Here is a 27,337-nt window from a genome sequence, read left to right on the forward strand (position 1 = left end):
ATGTGAGGGAGGGCCCCGGAGAAGCGGGCGAGGCGCGCGCAGTGCGAGAGCGAAGGCGGGCGGTGCGGGATCTTGCGGCGCTGGGATTAAATCTTGGCTCTCTGGGGTTCGAACTGGGGGCGAGGGGCGGTGCCCGAGCAGGACCAGCGGGGGCTGCGGCCGCTCCCGGCGCTGCCGAGGCTGCCGGGGAGGGACCGGCCTGTGCTGGGGGCACGGGGTTCGTTCCTTGGGCTCGAGGGCGGCAGCGGGAGCGGCGCTGCGGGGCGGGACGGGCGGGAGGGGCCGGGGGAGGGCGGGGAAGCCGCGGCGGGGCCCGGGGGCTGCAGCTCTGTGGCTTCCCCACTGGCTTTGCAGACATTTGTCACCTTCAGAGGAGGCACAAATCCCCGCGGAGCTGAGCGAGGGGTGCGGGGAGTGCAGCGAGCTGGGGCGGGGCTGTGACCAGGGCAGGGTGTGCGCAGTGCCCCAAAACCCGCACCCAAAACCAGCCCGGAACAGCCCCGGAGCCCAGAGCGAAGCGCCGCGGGATCGCGCCGGCCCCGCCCCTCGGCCCGCCCAGGCCCGCCCCCCGGCTCGCGCCGCTCCGCCCGGCCCCGCCCTGCCCGCCCCCAAGAAGGCCGCTGTCCCCGCAGGCCCCGCTCCCCTTGTCCCGGGAGAGCTCCCGGCCGGGCCGTGACCGCGGAGCTCCCACCCGCCCTTCCCCGGCCCCAGCAGCGCCCGCCGGGGCTGCGGCGGGAGCCGCGCGGAGGGAACGGGGGGCGGGGCCGCGCCGAGGGCCGGGGCCGGGCTGAGCGGGCGGGGCGGGGCCGCAGGGCCAGGCGGGCTGGGATTGGGCGGAGGCGCTCGAGTGCTGATTGGGCAGCGCTGCCAGCCCGCGGTATAAAGGGCCGGCGGGGCAGGTGGGGGCGGTTGTGTGTGGGGGCTGAGGGTGTGGCCCCGCTGCTGCCCGGGCTGCGGAGGGGAGAGCGCCTTGGCCGCTGGGTTTGTGCACCGGGGCAGCCGGGGGCGTTTAGGGGCGCCTTGTGCTGGGCGGCGGGGCCCGGGTAAGCCCCTTACCTGCCGGGTGCCCCCGGGGGGAGCCGTGGCGCGGCTTTGGGGCCGGTGCTCTCTGGGTGTCTCAGGCTTTGCCTCGGAACCCCAAAGGCTTTCCCCGTGCAGGGTTACGAGACGAAGACTGGTCTCAGTTTCGTGGTGCTGCGTTAATGCTTTTTGCTCGTTCTGTATCCATTTGCAGCCTCGCTCGTGGTTTCCCCTGGTGCGGAGGCGAGTTGTGCTTCCTGCTGGGAGAGAGAACGGCCTTGGGAAGCTGCTCCATGAGCCACAGCTGTGCCGAGCCCGGCAGTCTGTCCAGGTAAGAGCAGGGCTTCTACTGCCCGTGAGGAGCTGGGTTTGCTGGTGGAAGGTAGAATGTGCCCATGCCTTTAAATGCAAGGACAGGCAGAAGCTGGGAGGGACCCTGAGCAGGTTTGGTGGCACGACAGCAGTTTGAAAAGACCTTAAGTGTGGGAGAAATGTCCAGGAAAACGATTCCTTTTTTGCAGCGAGGCAGTTTGCAAGGACATGGGGTTGTTGTGCTCTCTAGCAAAACTACTGCCCTTGGGATGTCCAGGGTGAGGAGATGTTGGCCACGTGTGGGCTGGAGCAAAGGTGTGTGGGTGCCTGTGTGTGACAGCCGTGGGTGTGCAGGAAGGGGGTTCTGGTGCCATTGGAGTTGCCAGGGAGCCAAAAGGGGCACAGTTGTCTGAAAAAGGCAAAAAGTCTCAGTCTCTGTTGACACGTGTACCAAAGGAGATGCAAATTTTCCCTTTCTCGTTGCAGACTTCACAATGCTCCCCAGGAAAGGAAGCTTTAGATTCCTCCCCAGTTTTATGCTAAAGGTTTCCTTCCTCCTGTCTCAGCACCCTTTCTGCTGCTGGGAGAGCACGAGGTGGATGGAGAGGATCCCCAGGCATCTGCAGGCACAAGGGACTCATACAGCTGTGTTTTTCCTCCAGCCCTCGTAAGAGGGACTTCCAGGATACTCTTGGGAATGTACCAGCTCTCCTGCTGGAGCTTTTTTATGGAATATTTGAACACAAAGGGTAAAACTAAAGTCACGTCTCTTCTGGAGAATGTTACACTTGTGCAAAACTCCTTCTCTCTGTATGTTTTCTGTTCTAGAAAGCACAGTCTGGAGTTCCTGGGCACTTCCTATTGAGTGATTCCATGAAAATAATTTTGTATTGAAATAGGAAAGGAGCTGTCTGTGGGAGGTCAGGTGTCCCTGAAAAAGCTTTATGCTTTTCAGTAGGAAAAACCTTAAAATATCTCACACTATGTAGGAATGCCTGGCTTCTGAAAGTCACCAGCTGAGTCTTAGAGGCTTCTTTGAAGAGCTGATTTCAGGCAGGCAAATTGCCCCCCAGGAGGGACTCTGTGCCTGCTCTCCCGTGGCTCCAAGGGATCTCTGGCCCTTCACGCCGGCACCGAGATTTTCTCGGGAAGGGCCTCAGATCCCCAGACCAGTCTGGGACACAGGCAAGATCCCCCTGCAGTTTAGGACCAAATTGGCCCCTGGAGGGACAGTGCTGTTGGTGCCCCCCGGGTTGGGGCACCCCGAGGACTCCAGCGCGCACCGAAAGGATTATTCGGGGAGATCCTCGGGGTGCCCGGCCCTGGGGAGCTCAAAGCAAGGTCCCTGCCATGGATTCAGGCATTGCTGAGAGTATCCCAGGGGTCCCTGTCCCTGCTAGACAGGGAGCTCTCTAATGGGCTGTAATTGGGTTCTAAAAGTGGTGCTCCAAGTGCCAAACGAGTGTGGGATTGGGATTAAGAAATGAGCAGTGAGGGTGCAATTGGCTGTTTTCTCTGGAATGTGACTGTGAGAGCTGCAGGAGTGCCAGGTGTGTGTTCCAGTCCCCAGCATTTGGTTTGCACATGTCCTGGCCAGACACAAGTACAATTTCCTCAGTCCTTAACCCAAGAGAGGGAGAATGAAGGACTGGCAGTGTTAAGGTGATTGGTGTGACAGGGGTCAAGCTGGGAAAACACTGGGGAATTCCTGAGTCTCTCTCTTTGCCAAACTCACCCAAACCTGTGCTAGGAAGAGATGGACTGGAAAAGTTGAGGCAGAAATGCAATTGAAACTGGGTCTATTGACACTGTAATTGCTGTAACTAAATGTGTCCAAGCAGCAGCTCTTGTTGTGCAGGGAATAACTCCTGTCAGCAGCAAGGCCCTGACTGAAGTGGCAGCTGCAGTTGTTCCTGTGGTGTGGGCCAGTGGAGCTGCAGGAGAGTGGAAGAGGGCAGAACCTGTAGGTATTACCCCTGATGTGGGATCTCTATGGGTAAGTCCAACCCAGTATCCTTTAAAATCAGAATGCCAGACTTGATTGGTTGCAGGAACAGCTGAATTGGCTCCTCCTGGTTTGCTTGTAGGATGTGAATGCAAGAACCTGCTAAGAAAAGCAATGGCCAAGGGGATTGATTAGTGCAGGACCTGAGAGAACCCCCTGAAATGACAGCCTTGAGTAGTTTCCAGTATTGGATTTAAAAGATGACCTTTGCTGCATTTCCTTGAGCAAAGAAAAGCCAAGAAAGCTTTACTTTGGAAGGAGATAATCTGGCAATCGGGAAGGAAGAGAAGCCCCGTGAGTCCTCCCTGAGCCCCAGACAGCCCATGAACTGCCTTGCTGGGAATGGTGGGACGGGCTGGACTCTGCATTGCTCCCTCGGGATGTGTGGTAAGACTGTTATGGCAACTTTTTGAATAGATGGTGCAAGGGCAGCCTTTAAGCAGCTGAAGCCTTCCCTGAGGAGAGCTCTGGGTCTGCCAGATGTGTCAGAACTGTTGGAAGCATCTTTGGTGGGGAGGGCAAACAAAGGCCAAGGTGTGCAGTGACCCCCCTGAGAAGGGACTTTGTGTTAATGGCATCCCTGATGGTGAACTTTGTGGGCTGTTCCCCCTGTAGGGCAGGTGATAGTCCCAGCTGCAGTGATGTGAAGAACAGTTAAAAAAGAGCCCCAAAAGCTGGAAATCCTCCTGGAGGCTCTTGGCAAAGAGAGTTTGCTGAGTTCCCCCTGACAGAAGGACAGTGACAGCTTTTGAGTGCTGGTAGTTCCTTTGAATAGGTAGCCTTGAGTGTGTCCTTGTTGCACCAGTAGGCCTTGTCCACCTCCCCATCTCCCAGGAGATCTACATATTGAAGTTTCAAATGCTCTCCCTAAGCCTTTGTTGGCTTGAGGCTCTCCCCTCAGGAACTGCAGGAACTCCTGGTGCCGCCTGGGCCGATGGATTGGACGCCCCAGCCCCTCCGTTCCTGCCCGGCCACTGGGGCCGTGTCCAGTGGTGGCACTGCCAGCCCTGCAGGTGAAGTGGGAAGGGCCTTTGCAGGTCTGGTGGGTCACATTTATAGCAGGTAAAGTTGCAGAAAAAGGACCTGGGGTCTGTTATTCTTGAGTTCAGAAAGCTCCTTTTGGTTGGTGAGCAGGACAAAGTGGATCCTTAAGAGTTCCCATCCGTGTTTGTGTCTCAGCCTGTGTTAGGATTCAGGGCTGTCAGTTGTTGTCACTGAGGAGTCAAACTGTGCTTTAAGTAATGGGACACTGGTTAGTGGACAAGTGTCAGGAAAAAATGGGGAATGATATGTGCATGTTGAGATGTAACAAGGGCTAATCCTTTTTGCAGTGGGATGGAGCCTGGAAAGTGCACAGAGCTGAGCCCAGGGATTGAAAGGGACCAAGCAAGGGAGGTGAAGAAAGAAGGAAGAAGGGAAGTGAGGCAGCAGGCAAGCAGCACCAAGTTGCTGTGTAAGCAGGTGAGTTGTGTTGAGGTTCCTCAGGCAGGCACTGAGGACTTGGAGGGCTCCAGACAGAGCAGACCTGGGAAGGCCCTCGGTGAAGCCCCTCGGAAACCTGAAGCCCCTGGGCCTTTTGGGGAGCCTGAGCTATTGCAGCCCTGGGGATGGCTTTGGTTTCCTTCTCTCCTCAGAGTAAAACTCTGGGGGGGAGTCTGTGATCTCCCTGATTTTTGTGTCATAACTGAAACTTGGAAGGAAGTTGACCTTGTGTCATTTCCCAACTGACTTGGCCGGGTTGAACCAGCAGTGCCAGATTGTTGTAGTGTGCAGGGTGTTGTTTGTGTCTGAGCAGTTTGGGGTTGATTTGCCAAGGGAGGCCGTGGAATGTTATGGTGTTTGTGTCCCAATATTTGGAGGCAGTGCCCTGGATGAGTTGATTTCTGCCTCACTCCCTGATATCTGAGTTAGGAGATGTACCAAGAACTGGTAGTTTTTGCAGTGGGATGTTCCCTAGAAAGTGCATGGAGCTGAGCCAAGGAACTTAAAGGGACTGAGCAAGCAAAGTCAAGAAAGAATTAAGAGGGGAACTGAGGCAGCAGCCAAGCAGCATCAGGCTCCTCTACAACCACGTGAGTTGTCTTGAAGTTGATAAGGTGGTCACTGAGAACTTTGGGGGCTGCAGGCACAGGTGACCACCAGAGACCCCCGATGGAGCCCCTCAGAGACCTTATAAGGGTTTGTGTAGATGGGAACAGGTGTTGGGAGTGTCCTGAATGTGCAACAGGAATGCAGGGAAGGAAAATGAGCCCTCCTGTAATGCTGACCCCTCCCATCAGCTGCAGTGGAGACCCCTCCGTGTGCCCTTTGGGAGCGGATTGCCAGGACCCCCGTGGGGCTGGGATCATGGCAGGGTGTTGTAAGCAAGGAATGCCTGGCTTCTAAAAGTCACCAGCTGAGTCTTAGAGGCTCCTTTGAAGAGCTGTTTTCAGGCAGGCAAATTGCCCCCCAGGAGGGACTCTGTGCCTGCTCTCCCGTGGCTCCAAGGGATCTCTGGCCCTTCACGCCGGCACCGAGATTTTCTCGGGAAGGGCCTCAGATCTCCGGACCAGTCTGGGACACAGGCAAGATCCCCCTGCAGTTTAGGACCAAATTGGCCCCCTGGAGGGACAGTGCTGTTGGTGCCCCCCGGGTTGGGGCACCCCGAGGACTCCAGCGCGCACCGAAAGGATTATTCGGGGAGATCCTCGGGGTGCCCGGCCCTGGGGAGCTCAAAGCAAGGTCCCTGCCATGGATTCAGGCATTGCTGAGAGTATCCCAGGGGTCCCTGTCCCTGCTAGACAGGGAGCTCTCTAATGGGCTGTAATTGGGTTCTAAAAGCGGTGCTCCAAGTGCCAAACAAGTGTGGGATTGGGATTAAGAAATGAGCAGTGAGGGTGCAATTGGCTGTTTTCTCTGGAATGTGACTGTGAGAGCTGCAGGAGTGCCAGGTGTGTGTTCCAGTCCCCAGCATTTGGTTTGCACCTGTCCTGGTCAGACACAAGTACAATTTCCTCAGTCCTGAACACAGCAGAATGAGAAATATGGACTGGCAGTGTTAAGGTGATTGGTGTGACAGGGGTCAAACTGGGAAAACATTGGGGAATCCCTCAGTTGGTCTGTTGGCCAAACTCACCCAAACCTGTGCTAGGAAGAGATTGATTGGGAAAGTTGAGGCAGAAATGCAATTGAAAACTGGGTCTATTGACACTGTAATTGCTGAAACTAAATGTGTCCAAGCAGCAGCTCTTGTTGTGCAGGGAATAACTCCTGTCAGCAGCAAGGCCCTGACTGAAGTGGCAGCTGCAGTTGTTCCTGTGGTGTGGGCCAGTGGAACTGCAGGAGAGTGGAAGAGGGCAGAACCTGTAGGTATTATCCCTAATGTGGGATCTCTCCTGGTAAGGTCAAGCCAGTATCCTTTAAAATCAGAATGCCAGACTGGATTGGTTGCAGGAACAGCTGAATTTGCTCCTCCTGGTTTGCTTGTAGGACGTGAATGCAAGAACCTGCCAAGAAAAGCAATGGCCAAGGGGATTGATTAGTGCAGGACCTAAGAGAACCCCTGTAAGTGACAACCTGGAGTACTTTCCGGTATTGGATTTAAAAGATGGCCTTTGCTGCATCTCCTTGATCAAGGAAAGCCAAGAAAGCTTTGCTTTGGAAGGAGAAAATCTGGAAATCGGGAAGGAAGAAAAGAAGCCCCGTGACTCCTCCCTGAGCCCCAGACAGCCCATGAACTGCCTTGCTGGGAATGGTGGGACGGGCTGGACTCTGCATTGCTCCCTCGGGATGTGTGGTAAGACTGTTATGGCGACTTTTTGAATAGATGGTGCAAGGGCAGCCTTTAAGCAGCTGAAGCCTTCCCTGAGGAGAGCTCTGGGTCTGCCAGATGTGTCAGAACTGTTGGAAGCATCTTTGGTGGGGAGGGCAAACAAAGGCCAAGGTGTGCAGTGACCCCCTGAGAAGGGACTTTGAGTTAATGGCATCCCTGCAAGTGAACTTTGTGGGCTGTTCCCCCTGTAGGGCAGGTGACAGTCCCAGCTTCAGTGATGTGAAGAACAGTTAAAAAAGAGCCCCAAAAGCTGGAAATCCTCCTGGAGGCTCTTGGCAAAGAGATTTTGCTGAGTTCCCCCTGACAGAAGGACAGTGATAGCTTTTGAGTGCTGGTAGATCCTTTGAATAGGTAACCTTGAGTGTGTCCTTGTTGCCCCAGTAGGCCTTGTCCACCTCCCCATCTCCCAGGAGATCTACATATTGAAGTTTCAAATGCTCTCCCTAACCCTTTGTTGGCTTGAGGCTCTCCCCTCAGGAACTGCAGGAACTCCTGGTGCCGCCTGGGCCGATGGATTGGACGCCCCAGCCCCTCCGTTCCTGCCCGGCCACTGGGGCCGTGTCCAGTGGTGGCACTGCCAGCCCTGCAGGTGAAGTGGGAAGGGCCTTTGCAGGTCTGGTGGGTCACATTTATAGCAGGTAAAGTTGCAGAAAAAGGACCTGGGGTCTGTTATTCTTGAGTTCAGAAAGCTCCTTTTGATTGGTGAGCAGGACAAAGTGGATCCTTAAGAGTTCCCATCCGTGTTTGTGTCTCAGCCTGTGTTAGGATTCAGGGCTGTAGCTGTTGTCACTGAGCAGTCAAAGTGTGCTTTAAATAATGAGACCCTGGCCTAATGGACAAGTGTCAGGTAAAATGGGGAATGCTCTCTGAGTGTTGAGATGTAACAAGGGCTAATCCTTTTTGCAGTGGGATGGAGCCTGGAAAGTGCACAGAGCTGAGCCCAGGGATTGAAAGGGACCAAGCAAGGGAGGTGAAGAAAGAAGGAAGAAGGGAAGTGAGGCAGCAGGCAAGCAGCACCAAGTTGCTGTGTAAGCAGGTGAGTTGTGTTGAGGTTCCTCAGGCAGGCACTGAGGACTTGGAGGGCTCCAGACAGAGCAGACCTGGGAAGGCCCTCGGTGAAGCCCCTTGGAAACCTTCTAAGGGTGGGTGTGTATGGTGATAAGTGTTGGGAAATGTCCTGAATGTGGAACAGGAATGCAGGGAAGGAAAATGAGCCCTCCTGTCATGCTGACCCCTCCCATCAGCTGCAGTGGAGACACCTGTGTGTGCCCTTTGGGAGCAGATTGCCAGGACCCCCGTGGGGCTGGGATCATGGCAGGGTGTTGTAAGCAAGGAATGCCTGGTTTCCAAAACTCACCAATTGAGTCTTTGAGGCTCCTTTGAAGAGCTGATTTCAGGCAGCAGAATTGCCCCCCAGGAGGGACTCTGTGCCTGCTCTCCCGTGGCTCCAAGGGATCTCTGGCCCTTCACGCCGGCACCGAGATTTTCTCGGGAAGGGCCTCAGATCCCCGGACCAGTCTGGGACACAGGCAAGATCCCCCTGCATTTTGGGACCAAATTGGCCCCTGGAGGGACAGTGCTGTTGGTGCCCCCCGGGTTGGGGCACCCCGAGGACTCCAGCGCGCACCGAAAGGATTATTCGGGGAGATCCTCGGGGTGCCCGGCCCTGGGGAGCTCAAAGCAAGGTCCCTGCCATGGATTCAGGCATTGCTGAGAGTATCCCAGGGGTCCCTGTCCCTGCTAGACAGGGAGCTCTCTAATGGGCTGTAATTGGGTTCTAAAAGTGGTGCTCCAAGTGCCAAACAAGTGTGGGATTGGGATTAAGAAATGAGCAGTGAGGGTGCAATTGGCTGTTTTCTCTGGAATGTGACTGTGAGAGCTGCAGGAGTGCCAGGTGTGTGTTCCAGTCCCCAGCATTTGGTTTGCACATGTCCTGGTCAGACACAAGTACAATTTCCTCAGTCCTGAACACAGCAGAATGAGAATTATGGACTGGCAGTGTTAAGGTGATTGGTGTGACAGGGGTCAAACTGGGAAAACATTAGGGAATTCCTCAGTTGGTCTGTTTGCCAAACTCACCCAAACCTGTGCTAGGAAGAGATGGACTGGGGTCTCTGATCCCCTGGGCAGTTGTCCTGCATGACCTGGGAGCCTCTGGGATTAGACTGGCCTGGGCAGACAGGGAGCAGTTTGTCCTGTGGAGCTGGGCTGGGTTTGTTGAGGATGCCTTGGGAGGCAGGGCTGGAGAGGCTCCTCTGTTGGCTGTAGTGGTGGAAGGTTGTAGCAGCAGGGCTGGAGCCTTCGCCCTCCTGCTCCCCCCGTGAGCCCCGACGGGCCCGTGCCCTTGGCAATGGAGGGCCCCCCATTGCTGAGTCAGCGGTTCCGGGGGCCAGGAGGGATGGGATCAGGATGCCGAGCTCCGCCCAGGGCCAGGGCTGCCAGTGTTCAACCATGGAGGGAACTGAAAGCACAGTGAGATGGAGGCCAAGCTGCAGCACAGGGATGGGTGAGAAAAGACCCTAGTCCTCAGGTGGAGCTTTGAATTCCCTGGAAAAATGGATCCTGTCAGATGGATCAGGCCCTTGTGGGTGCTGGAGCAGAGGCCTCTGTCATTTATGGTCACCCTGAAAGGTTGCAAGGACAGCAAGTTCTGACTGCAGGATGAGGTGGCAAACAAAGTGAAGTGGTCCAGAGAAAAGCTGAGGCTAAAATTGGTCCTGTGCCAGAGCAGCCTCGTGCAGTGCTTGTTGCTGTCCCTGAGTGTCCCATTGCAGTGGATATTTCCAAGGGTGCCTTGTGCTGGGGAGCACTGGGGCAGTTCCCTTTCCCTGGGCAGGGCAGGCAGGGCACGTTTCCCCCCTCGAGGGTGGCTCCACAGTCCCCCCCTGTGCCCTGGGAGCGTGGCAGAACACCTGGACCCACTGTCCTTGCCAGAGAGGGCACAAGGGATGGTTGGATGGGGGAGGGAATGGCTCAGGGAGTACAAGCACCATTACAATGAGTAGGGCAGCACCTGGAAAGGAAGGGGGGGAGTTAATCCAGACAAAATCCAAGCACCTGCCCAACCTGTGATATTTTTAGGAACTCAGTGGTGCTGTGGTCCCCAGGAAGTATTGCCCAGGACTAGGCAGGAGACTTCAGGCTCTGTCACCCCCAGAGCAAGTCTCCAGGGGCAGGCAGCTCTGTTGTTGAGGATGGGGTTATTTTCTCTGCTTTATTTTGTCTCCAGAGATGTTCTTCCCATTAATCCAAACTGACTCCATCTCCTAACTCTCTGAAGAGGTTTTCTGCTTTTTGTGGGAGGGTAAGGTTTGGGTTCTAACTATAGAAGAGCCAACAAAATAAAGGCTTTGTGGCAAACAAATGGTGTCTCCCAAACTCTTTGTACTTCAAATAGATGCCTTTATTCTTAGTTTTTTCTTATTGGTATTCTCAAGGTACTTAATACCCTGTCTACAGTTATTTATTTTGACTTCTCTTTTTTATTTGTTACAGAGTTGATGTGACTGACTTCTTTTTGAAATGCAGCAGTGCTCTCAAGGATATTTCCCCCCCACTCCTGGGCTTGTGCAGGGCTGTTGAGTCCGTGTGTGCCACTGTTCTTGGCCCAGGGGGACCGAGTGACATTTGGAACCAAACCTGGGGACTTGAACTCTAGGAATGTTTCTGTGTCTTTGAATTTTAAATTGCACATGAAGCAGAAATATGTTTGTGTTTTCCAGGTTATATTGTCATGAAAATAGAAATGCATCATTGGATCTTACTCCTCTGAGGGCAAACCACCAGACTGATCATTTCTTAGTCCATCAGACCCAGTGCCAGGAACTCAGAGGGGTGTTTGTGTGCAAATGTGCTGAGTGGTGGTGGCCCCCGTGAGACTGTGACCAGCTGGAAATGTGTGTGTGTGTGTGCAGAGCTGGGCTGGATCCCTTGGGATTTGGCTCCCAGATCCCCCCCAGCCTTCAGGAAAACCAGAGGCCACCGAACCCTGAGGGAAGGGAGTCCCATTTGCAGAAGGGTTTGTAGATTGGGGAAAAGCTCTCCAGAACAAAGCCTGTGTTCCAAACCCCTTCAGGCCAAAGTCAAGGAGCACAAACCCTGGAGTCATCAAGTTATGAAGTTTGGTTCAAACCATTTCCTAATAAGTCAGTTTTAATGAAGTGTTAAAAGGAGAACTTAAATAAGGGTAATTTCTGATGGAGAATAATGGGAAGAAGTGGTTTAAGTTCCCTAAACATGTTTTAAATAACCATGGACTGATATAATTGAGCATTGTTTGGAATTTTTCTTTTTGCATTGTTCCTGGTGTGCTTTTCTCTATCTAAGGGATGTTTGGAGGCCTTTTTGATTGCTTGAAGGTTTTTAATGTCAGTGCTGGATTGGGGTGGACAGTCATTGTAACATGATTTAGAGTTGGATGCATTTTATTCTGTGTGCCCTGTTTGATGTCTCGTGTTCAGCGAGTGACTGGTCAGAGTTTGGCCCAAGCCTTTGTTTTTCAGGTGAAAAACCCGAAGGGGGAATTGTAGTTGCAGCTTTGCCCTTGAGCTGCAGCTGGAGCCTGGCCAAAGAACAAGGCAAAGCTCCCTGGGGAAGGAAGGGGGAGCCAGAGAAGAAAAGCAGCTGCAGCCAGAAAGGTGGGTTTGGGCGGGAGAAGAGGGGCTGTGACCCAGCAAGGGGCTCTGGAGGGGCTCTGGGGTCCCTGTAATGGCTCTGGGGTCCCTATAATGGCTCTGGGGTACCTCTCCTGGCTCTGGGGTCTCTGTAGGGGCTCGGGGTCCCTCTCCTGGCTCTGGGGTCCCTCTCCTGGCTCTGGGGTCCCTCTCCTGGCTCGGGGTCCCTCTCCTGGCTCTGGGGTCCCTCTCCTGGCTCTGGGGTCCCTCTCCTGGCTCGGGGTCCCTCTCCTGGCTCGGGGTCCCTCTCCTGGCTCGGGGTCCCTCTCCTGGCTCGGGGTCCCTCTCCTGGCTCGGGGTCCCTCTCCTGGCTCGGGGTCCCTCTCGTGGCTCGGGGTCCCTCTCGTGGCTCGGGGTCCCTCTCGTGGCTCGGGGTCCCTCTCGTGGCTCGGGGTCCCTCTCGTGGCTCGGGGTCCCTCTCGTGGCTCGGGGTCCCTCTCGTGGCTCGGGGTCCCTCTCGTGGCTCGGGGTCCCTCTCGTGGCTCGGGGTCCCTCTCGTGGCTCGGGGTCCCTCTCCTGGCTCGGGGTCCCTCTCCTGGCTCGGGGTCCCTCTCCCTGCCGGCACAGGAGCTGCTGCCGCCCCAGCAAGAGGCAGAGGAGTCGCTGCCCAGAAGCAAGAACTCACTGAGAGCTGAACTGGGGCCGTGTGGGCAGGGCCAGAGGGGAGCAAAGGAAGGGATTTGTTGCTAAGAAAAGAAATAAAGTTTGGGTCATTTGTTGGGGAGATTTGTGTCAGTTTCTGATCATTTTTGGGGGTTATTTTTAGTGAGTTTCTGGTCATTTTTGGGGGAGATTTGGGTCAGTTTCTGGTCATTTTTGGGGGAGAATTGGCTGACGGATCATTTTTTAGGGGAGATTTGGGTCAGTTTTGGGTCATTTTTTTGTGTTATTTTTGGTAAGTTTCTGGTCATTCTTTGGGGAGATTTGGGTGAGTTCTGGGTCATTTTTGGGGGTTATTTGGGTCAGTTTCTGACCATTTTTTGGGGTGATTTGGCTGACTTGTGGGTGATTTTTTGGGGAGATTTGGGTGAGTTTCTGGCCATGTTTTTGGGGAGATTTGGGTGAGTTTCTGGCCATGTTTTTGGGGAGATTTGGGTGAGTTTCTGGCCATTTTTTTGGGAAGATTTGGCGAGTTTCTGGATATATATTTGGGGAGATTTGGGTGAGTTTCTTGCCATTTTTGGGGGGAGATTTGGGTGAGTTTCTGGCTGTTTTTTTGGGAAGATTTGGGTGAGTTTCTGTCCATGTTTTTGGGGAGTTTTGGGTGAGTTTCTGGCCATTTTTTTGGGAAGATTTGGGTGAGTTTCTGACCATTTTTGGGGGGAGATTTGGGTGAGTTTCTGGCCATTTTTCGGGGGAGATTTATATGAGTTTCTGGCCATTTCTTTGGGGAGATTTGGGTGAGTTTCTGGCCATTTCTTTGGGGAGATTTGGGTGAGTTTCTGACGATGTTTTTGGGGAGATTTGGGAGAGCTTCTGGCCATTATTGGGGGGAGATTTGGGTGAGTTTCTGGCCATGTTTTTGGGGAGATTTGGGAGAGTTTCTGGCTATTTTTTTGGGGAGATATGGGTGAGTTTCTGACCACGTTTTTGGGGAGATTTGGGTGAGTTTCTGACCATTTTTTTGGAGATTTGGGTGAGTTTCTGGCCATTTTTGGGGGGAGATTTGGGTGAGTTTCTGACCATGTTTTTGGGGTGATTTGGGAGAGTTTCTGGCTATTTTTTTGGGGAGATTTGAGTGAGTTTCTGGCCATGTTTTTAGGGAGATTTGGGAGATTTTCTGGCCTTTTTTGGGCAGAGATTTGGGTGAGTTTCTGGCCATGTTTTTGGGGAGATTTGGGTGAGTTTCTGGCCATTTTTGGGGGGAGATTTGGGTGAGTTTCTGGCCATGTTTTTGGGGAGATTTGGGTGAGTTTCTGACCATTTTTTTGGGGAGGTTTTGGTGAGTTTCTGTCCGCGTTTTTGGGGAGATTTTGGTGAGTTTCTGACCATGTTTTTGGGGAGATTTGGGTGAGTTTCTGGCCATTTTTTTGGGGAGATTTGGGAGAGTTTCTGGCCATTTTTTTGGGGAGATTTGGGAGAGTTTCTGGCCATTTTTTGGGGAGATTTGGGTGAGTTTCTGACCATTTTTTTGGGGAGATTTGGGTGAGTTTCTGGCCATTTTTTGGGGGAGCTTTGCGTGAGTTTCTGGCCATTTTTTTGGGGAGATTTGGGTGAGTTTCTGGCTATTTTTTTGGGGAGATTTGGGTAAGTTTCTGACCATGTTTTTGGGGAGATTTGGGTGAGTTTCTGACCATGTTTTGGGGGAGATTTGGTGAGTTTCTGGCCATGTTTTTGGGGAGATTTTGGTGAGTTTCTGGCTATTTTTTGGGGGGAGATTTTGGTGAGTTTCTGGCCATTTTTGGGGAGAGATTTTGGTGAGTTTCTGACCGTTTTTGGGGAGAGATTTTGGTGAGTTTCTGACCATTTTTGGGGGGAGATTTGGGTGAGTTTCTGGCCATGTTTTTGGGGAGATTTGGGTGAGTTTCTGTCCATGTTTCTGGGGAGATTTGGGTGAGTTTCTGCCCTTTTTTTTGGGGAGATTTGGGTGAGTTTCTGGCCATTTTTTGGGGAGATTTGGGTGAGTTTCTGGCCATTTTTTTGGGGAGATTTGGGTGAGTTTCTGGCCATGTTTTTGGGGAGATTTGGGTGAGTTTCTGGCCATGTTTTTGGGGAGATTTGGGTGAGTTTCTGACCATTTTTGGGGGGAGATTTGGGTGAGTTTCTGACCATTTTGGGGGAGATTTGGGTGAGTTTCTGTCCATGTTTTTGGGGAGATTTGGGTGAGTTTCTGACCATGTTTTTGGGGAGATTTGGGTGAGTTTCTGGCCATTTTTGGGGGGAGATTTGGGTGAGTTTCTGACCATTTTTGGGGGGAGATTTGGGTGAGTTTCTGACCATGTTTTTGGGGAGATTTGGGTGAGTTTCTGTCCATGTTTTTGGGGAGATTTTGGTGAGTTTCTGGCCATGTTTTTGGGGAGATTTGGGTGAGTTTCTGACCATGTTTTTGGGGAGTTTTGGGTGAGTTTTTGACCATTTTTGGGGAGAGATTTGGGTGAGTTTCTGGCTATTTTTTTGGGGAGATTTGGGTGAGTTTCTGGCCATTTTTGGGGGGAGATTTGGGTGAGTTTCTGGCCATTTTTTTGAGGAGATTTGGGTGAGTTTCTGACCATGTTTTTGGGGAGATTTGGGTGAGTTTCTGGCCATGTTTTTGGGGAGATTTGGGTGAGTTTCTGGCCATGTTTTTGGGGAGATTTGGGTGAGTTTCTGACCATTTTTTTGGGGAGATTTGGGTGAGTTTCTGGCTATTTTTTTGGGGAGATTTGGGTGAGTTCCTGGCCTTTTTTTAGGGGAGATTTGGGTGAGTTTCTGACCATTTTTGAGGGGAGATTTGGGTGAATTTCTGTCCATTTTTTTGGGGAGATTTGGGTGAGTTTCTGACCATTTTTGGGGGGAGATTTGGGTGAGTTTCTGACCATTTTTTTGGGGAGATTTGGGTGAGTTTCTGGCTATTTTTTGGGGGGAGATTTGGGTGAGTTTCTGACCATGTTTTTGGGGAGATTTGGGTGAGTTTCTGGCCATTCTTGGGGGGAGATTTGGGTGAGTTTCTGGCCATGTTTTTGGGGAGATTTGGATGAGTTTCTGACCATTTTTGGGGAGAGATTTTGGTGAGTTTCTGACCATTTTTGGGGAGAGATTTGGGTGAGTTTCTGACCATTTTTTGGGGGAGATTTGGGTGAGTTTCTGGCTATATTTTTGGGGAGATTTGGCTGAGTTTCTGACCATTTTTTTGGCCAGATTTTGGTGAGTTTCTGGCTATTTTTTGGGGGGAGATTTTGGTGAGTTTCTGGCCATGTTTTTGGGGAGATTTGGGTGAGTTTCTGGCCATGTTTTTGGGGAGATTTGGGTGAGTTTCTGACCATTTTTTGGGTGAGATTTGGGTGAGTTTCTCACCATTTTTTTGAGGAGATTTGGGTGAAATTCTGGCCATTTTTTTGGGGAGATTTGGGTGAGTTTCTGACCATTTTTGAGGGGAGATTTGGGTGAATTTCTGACCATTTTTTGGGGGAGATTTGGGTGAGTTTCTGGCCATTTTTGGGGGGAGATTTGGGTGAGTTTCTGGCTGTTTTTTTGGGAAGATTTGGGTGAGTTTCTGTCCATGTTTTTGGGGAGTTTTGGGTGAGTTTCTGGCCATTTTTTTGGGGTGATTTGGGTGAGTTTCTGACCATTTTTGGGGGGAGATTTGGGTGAGTTTCTGGCCATTTTTCGGGGGAGATTTATATGAGTTTCTGGCCATTTCTTTGGGGAGATTTGGGTGAGTTTCTGGCCATTTCTTTGGGGAGATTTGGGTGAGTTTCTGACGATGTTTTTGGGGAGATTTGGGAGAGCTTCTGGCCATTACTGGGGGGAGATTTGGGTGAGTTTCTGACCATGTTTTTGGGGAGATTTGGGAGAGTTTCTGGCTATTTTTTTGGGGAGATATGGGTGAGTTTCTGACCATGTTTTTGGGGAGATTTGGGTGAGTTTCTGACCATTTTTTTGGAGATTTGGGTGAGTTTCTGACCATTTTTGGGGGGAGATTTGGGTGAGTTTCTGACCATGTTTTTGGGGTGATTTGGGAGAGTTTCTGGCTATTTTTTTGGGGAGATTTGAGTGAGTTTCTGGCCATGTTTTTAGGGAGATTTGGGAGATTTTCTGGCCTTTTTTGGGCAGAGATTTGGGTGAGTTTCTGGCCATGTTTTTGGGGAGATTTGGGTGAGTTTCTGGCCATTTTTGGGGGGAGATTTGGGTGAGTTTCTGACCATGTTTTTGGGGAGATTTGGGTGAGTTTCTGACCATTTTTTTGGGGAGGTTTTGGTGAGTTTCTGTCCGCGTTTTTGGGGAGATTTTGGTGAGTTTCTGACCATGTTTTTGGGGAGATTTGGGTGAGTTTCTGGCCATTTTTTTGGGGAGATTTGGGAGAGTTTCTGGCCATTTTTTTGGGGAGATTTGGGAGAGTTTCTGGCCATTTTTTGGGGAGATTTGGGTGAGTTTCTGACCATTTTTTTGGGGAGATTTGGGTGAGTTTCTGGCCACTTTTTTGGGGAGATTTGGGTGAGTTTCTGGCCATTTTTTTGGGGAGATTTGGGTGAGTTTCTGGCTATTTTTTTGGGGAGATTTGGGTGAGTTTCTGACCATGTTTTTGGGGAGATTTGGGTGAGTTTCTGGCCATTTTTGGGGAGATTTGGGTGAGTTTATAGCCATTTTTGGGGGGAGATTTGGGTGAGATTCTGGCCATGTTTTTGGGGAGATTTGGGTGAGTTTCTGACCATGTTTTGGGGGAGATTTGGTGAGTTTCTGGCCATGTTTTTGGGGAGATTTTGGTGAGTTTCTGGCCATTTTTGGGGAGAGATTTTGGTGAGTTTCTGACCATTTTTGGGGAGAGATTTTGGTGAGTTTCTGACCGTTTTTGGGGAGAGATTTTGGTGAGTTTCTGACCATTTTTGGGGGGAGATTTGGGTGAGTTTCTGACCATGTTTTTGGGGAGATTTGGGTGAGTTTCTGTCCATGTTTTTGGGGAGATTTGGGTGAGTTTCTGCCCTTTTTTTTGGGGAGATTTGGGTGAGTTTCTGGCCATTTTTTGGGGAGATTTGGGTGAGTTTCTGGCCATTTTTTTGGGGAGATTTGGGTGAGTTTCTGGCCATGTTTTTGGGGAGATTTGGGTGAGTTTCTGGCCATGTTTTTGGGGAGATTTGGGTGAGTTTCTGACCATTTTTGGGGGGAGATTTGGGTGAGTTTCTGACCATTTTTTTGGGGATATTTGGGTGAGTTTCTGTCCATGTTTTTGGGGAGATTTGGGTGAGTTTCTGACCATGTTTTTGGGGAGATTTGGGTGAGTTTCTGGCCATTTTTGGGGGGAGATTTGGGTGAGTTTCTGACCATGTTTTTGGGGAGATTTGGGTGAGTTTCTGTCCATGTTTTTGGGGAGATTTTGGTGAGTTTCTGTCCATGTTTTTGGGGAGATTTGGGTGAGTTTCTGACCATGTTTTTGGGGAGTTTTGGGTGAGTTTCTGACCATTTTTGGGGAGAGATTTGGGTGAGTTTCTGGCTATTTTTTTGGGGAGATTTGGGTGAGTTTCTGGCCATTTTTGGGGGGAGATTTGTGTGAGTTTCTGGCCATTTTTTTGAGGAGATTTGGGTGAGTTTCTGACCATGTTTTTGGGGAGATTTGGGTGAGTTTCTGGCCATGTTTTTGGGGAGATTTGGGTGAGTTTCAGACCATTTTTTTGAGGAGATTTGGGTGAGTTTCTGACCATTTTTTTGGGGAGATTTGGGTGAGTTTCTGGCAATTTTTTTGGGGAGATTTGGAGGAGTTCCTGGCCTTTTTTTAGGGGAGATTTGGGTGTGTTTCTGACCATTTTTGAGGGGAGATTTGGGTGAATTTCTGTCCATTTTTTTGGGGAGATTTGGGTGAGTTTCTGACCATTTTTGGGGGGAGATTTGGGTGAGTTTCTGACCATTTTTTTGGGGAGATTTGGGTGAGTTTCTGGCTATTTTTTGGGGGGAGATTTGGGTGAGTTTCTGGCCATGTGTTTGGGGAGATTTTGGTGAGTTTCTGGCCATTTTTGGGGGGAGATTTGGGTGAGTTTCTGGCCATGTTTTTGGGGAGATTTGGGTGAGTTTCTGACCATTTTTGGGGAGAGATTTTGGTGAGTTTCTGACCATTTTTGGGGAGAGATTTGGGTGAGTTTCTGACCATTTTTTTGGGGAGATTTGGGTGAGTTTCTGGCTATATTTTTGGGGAGATTTGGCTGAGTTTCTGACCATTTTTTTGGCCAGATTTTGGTGAGTTTCTGGCTATTTTTTGGGGGGAGATTTTGGTGAGTTTCTGGCCATGTTTTTGGGGAGATTTGGGTGAGTTTCTGGCCATGTTTTTGGGGAGATTTGGGTGAGTTTCTGACCATTTTTTGGGTGAGATTTGGGTGAGTTTCTCACCATTTTTTTGAGGAGATTTGGGTGAGTTTCTGGCCATGTGTTTGGGGAGATTTTGGTGAGTTTCTGGCCATTTTTGGGGGGAGATTTGGGTGAGTTTCTGGCCATGTTTTTGGGGAGATTTGGGTGAGTTTCTGCCCTTTTTTTGGGGGAGATTTGGGTGAGTTTCTGGCCATTTTTTTGGGGAGATTTGGGTGAGTTTCTGGCCATTTTTGGGGGGAGATTTTGGAGAATTTCTGTCCAAGTTTTTGGGGAGATTTGGGTGAAATTCTGGCCATTTTTTTGGGGAGATTTGGGTGAGTTTCTGACCATTTTTGAGGGGAGATTTGGGTGAATTTCTGACCATTTTTTGGGGGAGATTTGGGTGAGTTTCTGGCCATTTTTGGGGGGAGATTTGGGTGAGTTTCTGGCCATGTTTTTGGGGAGATTTGGGTGAGTTTCTGGCCATGTTTTTGGGGAGATTTGGGTGAGTTTCTGGCCATGTTTTTGGGGGGAGATTTGAGTGAGTTTCTGACCATTTTTGGGGAGATTTGGGTGAGTTTCTGTCCATGTTTTTGGGGAGATTTGGGTGAGTTTCTGGCCATTTTTTTGGGGAGATTTTGGTGAGTTTCTGACCATTTTTGGGGGGAGATTTGGGTGAGTTTCTGACCATTTTTGGGGGGAGACTTCGGTGAGTTTCTGACCATGTTTTTGGGGACATTTTGGTGAGTTTCTGACCATGTTTTTGGGGACATTTTGGTGAGTTTCTGGCCATGTTTTTGGGGAGTTTTTTGTGAATTTCTCTCCATGTTTTTGGGGAGATTTTGGTGAGTTTCTGACCATGTTTTTGGGGAGATTTTGGTGAGTTTCTGGCCATTTTTGGAGGGAGATTTGGATGAGTTTCTGGCCATGTTTTTGGCGAGATTTGGGTGAGTTTCTGACCATTTTTGGGGGGAGATTTGGGTGAGTTTCTGGCTATTTTTTAGGGGAGATTTTGGTGAGTTTCTGTCCATGTTTTTGGGGAGATTTTGGTGAGTTTCTGACCAATTTTTGGGGGAGATTTGGGTGAGTTTCTGGCCATGTTTTTGGGGAGATTTGGGTGAGTTTCTGGCCATGTTTTTGGGGAGATTTGGGTGAGTTTCTGGCTGTATTTTTGGGGTGATTTGGGTGAGTTTCTGACCATTTTTGGGGGGAGCTTTGGGTGAATTTCTGACCATTTTTTTGGGGAGATTTGGGTGAGTTTCTGACCATTTTTCGGGGGAGATTTGGGTGAGTTTCTGACCATTTTTGGGGGGAGATTTGGGTGAGTTTCTGGCTATTTTTTTGGGGAGATTTGGGTGAGTTTCTGACCGTTTTTTTCAGGAGATTTTGGTGAGTTTCTGACCATTTTTTTGGGGAGATTTCGGTGAGTTTCTGGCAATTTTTTTGGGGAGATTTCGGTGAGTTTCTATCCATGTTTTTGCGGAGATTTGGGTGAGTTTCTGTCTATTTTTTTGGGGAGATTTGGGTGAGTTTCTGGCCATTTTTGGGGGGAGATTTGGGTGAGTTTCTGACCATTTTTGGGGGGAGATTTGGGTGAGTTTCTGACCATGTTTTTGGGGAGATTTGGGTGAGTTTCTGGCTATTTTTTTGGGGACATTTTGGTGAGTTTCTGGCCATGTTTTTGGGGAGTTTTTTGTGAGTTTCTCTCCATGTTTTTGGGGAGATTTTGGTGAGTTTCTGACCATGTTTTTGGGGAGATTTTGGTGAGTTTCTGGCCATTTTTGGGGGGAGATTTGGGTGAGTTTCTGGCCATGTTATTGGGGAGATTTGGTTGAGTTTCTGTCCATGTTTTTGGGGAGATTTGGGTTAGTTTCTGGCTATTTTTTTGGGGAGATTTGGATGAGTTTCTGGCCATTTTTTTGGGGAGATTTGGGTGAGTTTCTGTCCATGTTTTTGGGGAGATTTGGGTGAGTTTCTGACCATTTTTGGGGGGAGATTTGGGTGAGTTTCTGACCTTTTTTTTGGGGAGCTTTGCGTGAGTTTCTGGCCATGTTTTTGGGGAGATTTGGATGAGTTTCTGACCATTTTTTTGGGGAGATTTCGGTGAGTTTCTGGCAATTTTTTTGAGGAGATTTGGGTGAATTTCTGGCTATTTTTGGGGGAGATTTGGGTGAGTTTCTGACCATTTTTGGGGGGATATTTGGGTGAGTTTCTGACCATTTTTTTGGAGATTTGGGTGAGTTTCTGGCCATGTTTTTGCGGAGTTTTTTGTGAGTTTCTCTCCATGTTTTTGGGGAGATTTTGGTGAGTTTCTGACCATGTTTTTGGGGAGATTTGGGTGAGTTTCTGGCCATTTTTGGGGGGAGATATGGGTGAGTTTCTGGCCATGTTTTTGGGTGAGATTTGGGTGAGTTTCTGACCATTTTTGGGGGGAGATTTGGGTGAGTTTCTGGCTATTTTTTAGGGGAGATTTGGGTGAGTTTCTGTCCATGTTTTTGGGGAGATTTTGGTGAGTTTCTGACCATTTTTGGGGGGAGATTTGGGAGAGTTTCTGGCCATGTTTTTGGGGAGATTTGGGTGAGTTTCTGGCCATTTTTTGGGGAGATTTGGGTGAGTTTCTGGCCATTTTTTTGGGGAGATTTGGGTGAGTTTCTGGCCATTTTTTTGGGGATATTTGGGTGAGTTTCTGGCTATTTTTTTGGGGAGATTTGGGTAAGTTTCTGACCATGTTTTTGGGGAGATTTGGGTGAGTTTCTGGCCATTTTTGGGGAGATTTGGGTGAGTTTATAGCCATTTTTGGGGGGAGATTTGGGTGAGATTCTGGCCATGTTTTTGGGGAGATTTGGGTGAGTTTCTGACCATGTTTTGGGGGAGATTTGGTGAGTTTCTGGCCATGTTTTTGGGGAGAGATTTTGGTGAGTTTCTGGCTATTTTTTGGGGGGAGATTTTGGTGAGTTTCTGGCCATTTTTGGGGAGAGATTTTGGTGAGTTTCTGACCATTTTGGGGAGAGATTTGGGTGAGTTTCTGACCATTTTTGGGGGGAGATTTGGGTGAGTTTCTGACCATGTTTTTGGGGAGATTTTGGTGAGTTTCTGTCCATGTTTTTGGGGAGATTTTGGTGAGTTTCTGACCATGATTTTGGGGAGATTTGGGTGAGTTTCTGGCCATTTTTTGGGGAGATTTGGGTGAGTTTCTGGCCATTTTTTTTGGGAGATTTTGGTGAGTTTCTGGCCATTTTTTGGGGGACATTTCGGTGAGTTTCTGGCCATGTTTTTGGGGAGATTTGGGTGAGTTTCTGTCCATGTTTTTGGGGAGATTTTGGTGAGTTTCTGACCATTTTTGGGGGGAGATTTGGGTGAGTTTCTCACCATTTTTGGGGAGATTTGGGTGAGTTTCTGTCCATGTTTTTGGGGAGATTTGGGTGAGTTTCTGACCATGTTTTTGGGGAGATTTGGGTGAGTTTCTGACCATGTTTTTGGGGAGTTTTGGGTGAGTTTCTGACCATTTTTAGGGAGAGATTTGGGTGAGTTTCTGGCTATTTTTTTGGGGAGATTTGGGTGAGTTTCTGGCCATTTTTGGGGGGAGATTTGTGTGAGTTTCTGGCCATTTTTTTGAGGAGATTTGGGTGAGTTTCTGACCATTTTTTTGGGGAGATTTGGGTGAGTTTCTGACCATTTTTGGGGGGAGATTTGGGTGAGTTTCTGACCATTTTTTTGGGGAGATTTGGGTGAGTTTCTGGCTATTTTTTTGGGGGAGATTTGGGTGAGTTTCTGACCATGTTTTTGGGGAGATTTGGGTGAGTTTCTGGCCATTTTTGGGGGGAGATTTGGGTGAGTTTCTGGCCATGTTTTTGGGGAGATTTGGATGAGTTTCTGACCATTTTTGGGGAGAGATTTTGGTGAGTTTCTGACCATTTTTGGGGAGAGATTTGGGTGAGTTTCTGACCATTTTTTTGGGGAGATTTGGGTGAGTTTCTGGCTATATTTTTGGGGAGATTTGGCTGAGTTTCTGACCATTTTTTTGGCCAGATTTTGGTGAGTTTCTGGCTATTTTTTGGGGGGAGATTTTGGTGAGTTTCTGGCCATGTTTTTGGGGAGATTTGGGTGAGTTTCTGGCCATGTTTTTGGGGAGATTTGGGTGAGTTTCTGACCATTTTTTGGGTGAGATTTGGGTTAGTTTCTCACCATTTTTTTGAGGAGATTTGGGTGAGTTTCTGGCCATGTTTTTGGGGAGATTTTGGTGAGTTTCTGGCCATTTTTGGGGGGAGATTTGGGTGAGTTTCTGACCATTTTTTTCAGGAGATTTGGGTGAGTTTCTGTCCATGTTTTTGGGGAGATTTGGGTGAGTTTCTGCCCTTTTTTTTGGGGAGATTTGGGTGAGTTTCTGGCCATTTTTTTGGGGAGATTTGGGTGAGTTTCTGACCATTTTTGGGGGGAGATTTGGGTGAGTTTCTGGCCATTTTTGGTCGGAGATTTTGGAGAATTTCTGTCCAAGTTTTTGGGGAGATTTGGGTGAAATTCTGGCCATTTTTTTGGGGAGATTTGGGTGAGTTTCTGACCATTTTTGAGGGGAGATTTGGGTGAATTTCTGACCATTTTTGGGGGGAGATTTGGGTGAGTTTCTGGCCATGTTTTTGGGGAGATTTGGGTGAGTTTCTGGCCATGTTTTTGGGGAGATTTGGGTGAGTTTCTGACCATTTTTGGGGGGAGATTTGGGTGAGTTTCTGACCATTTTTGGGGAGATTTGGGTGAGTTTCTGTCCATGTTTTTGGGGAGATTTGGGTGAGTTTCTGACCATTTTTTTGGGGAGATTTTGGTGAGTTTCTGGCCATTTTTGGGGGGAGATTTGGGTGAGTTTCTGACCATTTTTGGGGGGAGATTTGGGTGAGTTTCTGACCATGTTTTTGGGGAGATTTGGGTGAGTTTCTGGCTATTTTTTTGGGGACATTTTAGTGAGTTTCTGGCCATGTTTTTGGGGCGTTTCTTGTGAGTTTCTCTCCATGTTTTTGGGGAGATTTTGGTGAGTTTCTGTCCATGTTTTTGGGGAGATTTTGGTGAGTTTCTGGCCATTTTTGGGGGGAGATTTGGGTGAGTTTCTGTCCATGTTTTTGGGGAGATTTGGGTGAGTTTCTGACCATTTTTGGGGGGAGATTTGGGTGAGTTTCTGGCCATGTTTTTGGGGAGATTTGGGTGAGTTTCTGGCCATTTTTTTGGGGAGATTTTGGTGAGTTTCTGACCATTTTTGGGGGGAGATTTGGGTGAGTTTCTGGCTGTATTTTTGGGGTGATTTGGGTGAGTTTCTGACCATTTTTGGGGGGAGCTTTGGGTGAACTTCTGACCATTTTTTTGGGGAGATTTGGGTGAGTTTCTGACCATTTTTGGGGGGAGATTTGGGTGAGTTTCTGACCATTTTTGGGGGGAGATTTGGGTGAGTTTCTGGCTATTTTTTTGGGGAGATTTGGGTGAGTTTCTGACCATTTTTTTCAGGAGATTTTGTTGAGTTTCTGACCATTTTTTTGGGGAGATTTCGGTGAGTTTCTGGCAATTTTTTTGGGGAGATTTGGGTGAGTTTCTATCCATGTTTTTGGGGAGATTTGGGTGAGTTTCTGGCCATTTTTTGGGGAGATTTGGGTGAGTTTCTGACCATGTTTTTGGGGAGATTTGGGTGAGTTTCCGGCTGTATTTTTGGGGTGATTTGGGTGAGTTTCTGACCATTTTTGGGGGGAGCTTTGGGTGAATTTCTGACCATTTTTTTGGGGAGATTTGGGTGAGTTTCTGACCATTTTGGGGGGGAGATTTGGGTGAGTTTCTGACCATTTTTGGGGGGAGATTTGGGTGAGTTTCTGGCTATTTTTGGGGGAGATTTGGGTGAGTTTCTGACCATTTTTTTCAGGAGATTTTGGTGAGTTTCTGACCATTTTTTTGGGGAGATTTCGGTGAGTTTCTGGCAATTTTTTTGGGGAGATTTGGGTGAGTTTCTATCCATGTTTTTGGGGAGATTTGGGTGAGTTTCTGTCCATTTTTTTGGGGAGATTTGGGTGAGTTTCTGGCCATATTTTTGGGGAGATTTGGGTGAGTTTCTGGCCATGTTTTTGGGGAGATTTGGGTGAGTTTCTGTCCATGTTTTTGGGGAGATTTGGGTGAGTTTCTGGCCATTTTTTGGTGAGATTTGGGTGAGTTTCTGGCCATGTTTTTGGGGAGATTTGGGTGAGTTTCTGACCATTTTTTGGGGAGATTTGGGTGAGTTTCTGGCCATGTTTTTGGGGAGATTTGGGTTAGTTTCTGTCCAGGTTTTTGGGAGATTTTGGTGAGTTTCTGACCATGTTTTTGGGGAGATTTGGGTGAGTTTCTGACCATATTTGGGGGGAGATTTGGGTGAGTTTCTTACCTTTTTTTGGGGAGATTTGGGTGAGTTTCTGGCTATATTTTTGGGGGAGATTTGGGTGAGTTTCTGACTATTTTTGGGGGGAGATTTGGGTGAGTTTCTGACCATTTTTTTGGCCAGATTTTGGTGAGTTTCTGGTAATTTTTTTGGGGAGATTTGGATGAGTTTCTGACCATTTTTTTGGGGAAATTTGGGTGAGTTTCTGGCTATTTTTTTGGGGGAGATTTGGGTGAGTTTCTGACCATTTTTTTGGGGAGCTTTGGGTGAGTTTCTCACCATTTTTTTCAGGAGATTTTGGTGAGATTCTGACCATGTTATTGGGGAGATTTGGGTGAGTTTCTGTCCATGTTTTTGGGGAGATTTGGGTTAGTTTCTGGCTATTTTTTTGGGGAGATTTGGATGAGTTTCTGGCCATTTTTGGGGGGAGATTTGGGTGAGTTTCTGTTCATGTTTTTGGGGAGATTTGGGTGAGTTTCTGACCATTTTTGGGGGGAGATTTGGGTGAGTTTCTGACCTTTTTTTTGGGGAGCTTTGGGTGAGTTTCTGGCCATGTTTTTGGGGAGATTTGGATGAGTTTCTGACCATTTTTTTGGGGAGATTTCGGTGAGTTTCTGGCAATTTTTTTGAGGAGATTTGGGTGAATTTCTGGCTATTTTTTGGGGGAGATTTGGGTGAGTTTCTGACCATTTTTGGGGGGATATTTGGGTGAGTTTCTGACCATTTTTTTGGAGATTTGGGTGAGTTTCTGGCCATGTTTTTGCGGAGTTTTTTGTGAGTTTCTCTCCATGTTTTTGGGGAGATTTTGGTGAGTTTCTGACCATGTTTTTGGGGAGATTTGGGTGAGTTTCTGGCCATTTTTGGGGGGAGATTTGGGTGAGTTTCTGGCCATGTTTTTGGGGAGATTTGGGTGAGTTTCTGACCATTTTTGGGAAGAGATTTGGGTGAGTTTCTGGCTATTTTTTAGGAGAGATTTGGGTGAGTTTCTGTCCATGTTTTTGGGGAGATTTTGGTGAGTTTCTGACCATTTTTGGGGAGAGATTTGGGAGAGTTTCTGGCCATGTTTTTGGGGAGATTTGGGTGAGTTTCTGGCCATTTTTTGGGGAGATTTGGGTGAGTTTCTGACCATGTTTTTGGGGAGATTTGGGTGAGTTTCTGACCATGTTTTTGGGGAGATTTGGGTGAGTTTCTGGCTATATTTTTGGGGTGATTTGGGTGAGTTTCTGACCATTTTTGGGGGGAGATTTGGGTGAGTTTCTGACCATTTTTGGGGGGAGATTTGGGTGAGTTTCTGGCCATTTTTGGGGGGAGATTTGGGTGAGTCTCTGGCTATATTTTTGGGGAGATTTGGGTGAGTTTCTGACCATTTTTTTCAGGAGATTTTGGTGAGTTTCTGACCATTTTTTTGGGGCGATTTCGGTGAGTTTCTGGCAATTTTTTTGGGGAGATTTGGGTGAGTTTCTGGCTATTTTTTGGGGGAGATTTGGGTGAGTTTCTGACCATGTTTTTGGGGAGATTTGGGTGAGTTTCTGGCTACATTTTTGGGGAGATTTGGGTGAGTTTCTGACCATTTTTGGGGGGAGATTTGGGTGAGTTTCTGGCTACATTTTTGGGGAGATTTGGGTGAGTTTCTGGCAATTTTTTTGGGGAGATTTGGATGAGTTTCTGGCCATTTTTGGGGGGAGATTTGGGTGAGTTTCTGTTCATGTTTTTGGGGAGATTTGGGTGAGTTTCTGACCATTTTTGGGGGGAGATTTGGGTGAGTTTCTGACCTTTTTTTTGGGGAGCTTTGGGTGAGTTTCTGGCCATGTTTTTGGGGAGATTTGGATGAGTTTCTGACCATTTTTTTGGGGAGATTTCGGTGAGTTTCTGGCAATTTTTTTGAGGAGATTTGGGTGAATTTCTGGCTATTTTTTGGGGGAGATTTGGGTGAGTTTCTGACCATTTTTGGGGGGATATTTGGGTGAGTTTCTGACCATTTTTTTGGAGATTTGGGTGAGTTTCTGGCCATGTTTTTGCGGAGTTTTTTGTGAGTTTCTCTCCATGTTTTTGGGGAGATTTTGGTGAGTTTCTGACCATGTTTTTGGGGAGATTTGGGTGAGTTTCTGGCCATTTTTGGGGGGAGATTTGGGTGAGTTTCTGGCCATGTTTTTGGGGAGATT

The 27,337-nt window shown here is 49.1% G+C and overlaps 1 protein-coding gene across 1 annotated transcript; it reads left to right on the top strand.

Moving 5' to 3' along the window:
• The first annotated feature begins 1,067 nt into the window (after positions 1–1,067).
• Positions 1,068–11,833, top strand: LOC127467795 (uncharacterized). The gene is made up of 8 exons (XM_051780164.1): positions 1,068–1,351; positions 1,899–3,724; positions 4,239–4,399; positions 4,669–4,798; positions 6,953–7,112; positions 7,530–7,737; positions 8,055–8,184; positions 10,644–11,833. Exons 2-8 carry the CDS (start codon positions 3,680–3,682, stop codon positions 10,647–10,649), a joined length of 840 nt encoding a protein of 279 aa, XP_051636124.1. The 5' UTR covers positions 1,068–1,351; positions 1,899–3,679; the 3' UTR covers positions 10,650–11,833.
• The last annotated feature ends 15,504 nt before the right edge of the window (positions 11,834–27,337 follow it).

The sequence above is a fragment of the Manacus candei genome, unplaced genomic scaffold (genome assembly GCF_025592945.1).
Source record: "Manacus candei isolate 608988 ecotype Guabito, Panama unplaced genomic scaffold, ASM2559294v1 h1tg000014l, whole genome shotgun sequence".
In the NCBI taxonomy this organism is placed as follows: Eukaryota; Metazoa; Chordata; class Aves; order Passeriformes; family Pipridae; genus Manacus; species Manacus candei.

Coding starts and splice junctions, on each gene's coding strand:
- LOC127467795 (XM_051780164.1), top strand. CDS start 3,680: ATGGTGGGACGGGCTGGACTCTGCATTGCTCCCTCGGGATGTGTG. Junction 3,725..4,238: donor TTGCTCCCTCGGGATGTGTG/GTAAGACTGTTA, acceptor CTCTCCCCTCAG/GAACTGCAGGAACTCCTGGT. Junction 7,738..8,054: donor TGGCACTGCCAGCCCTGCAG/GTGAAGTGGGAA, acceptor TCCTTTTTGCAG/TGGGATGGAGCCTGGAAAGT.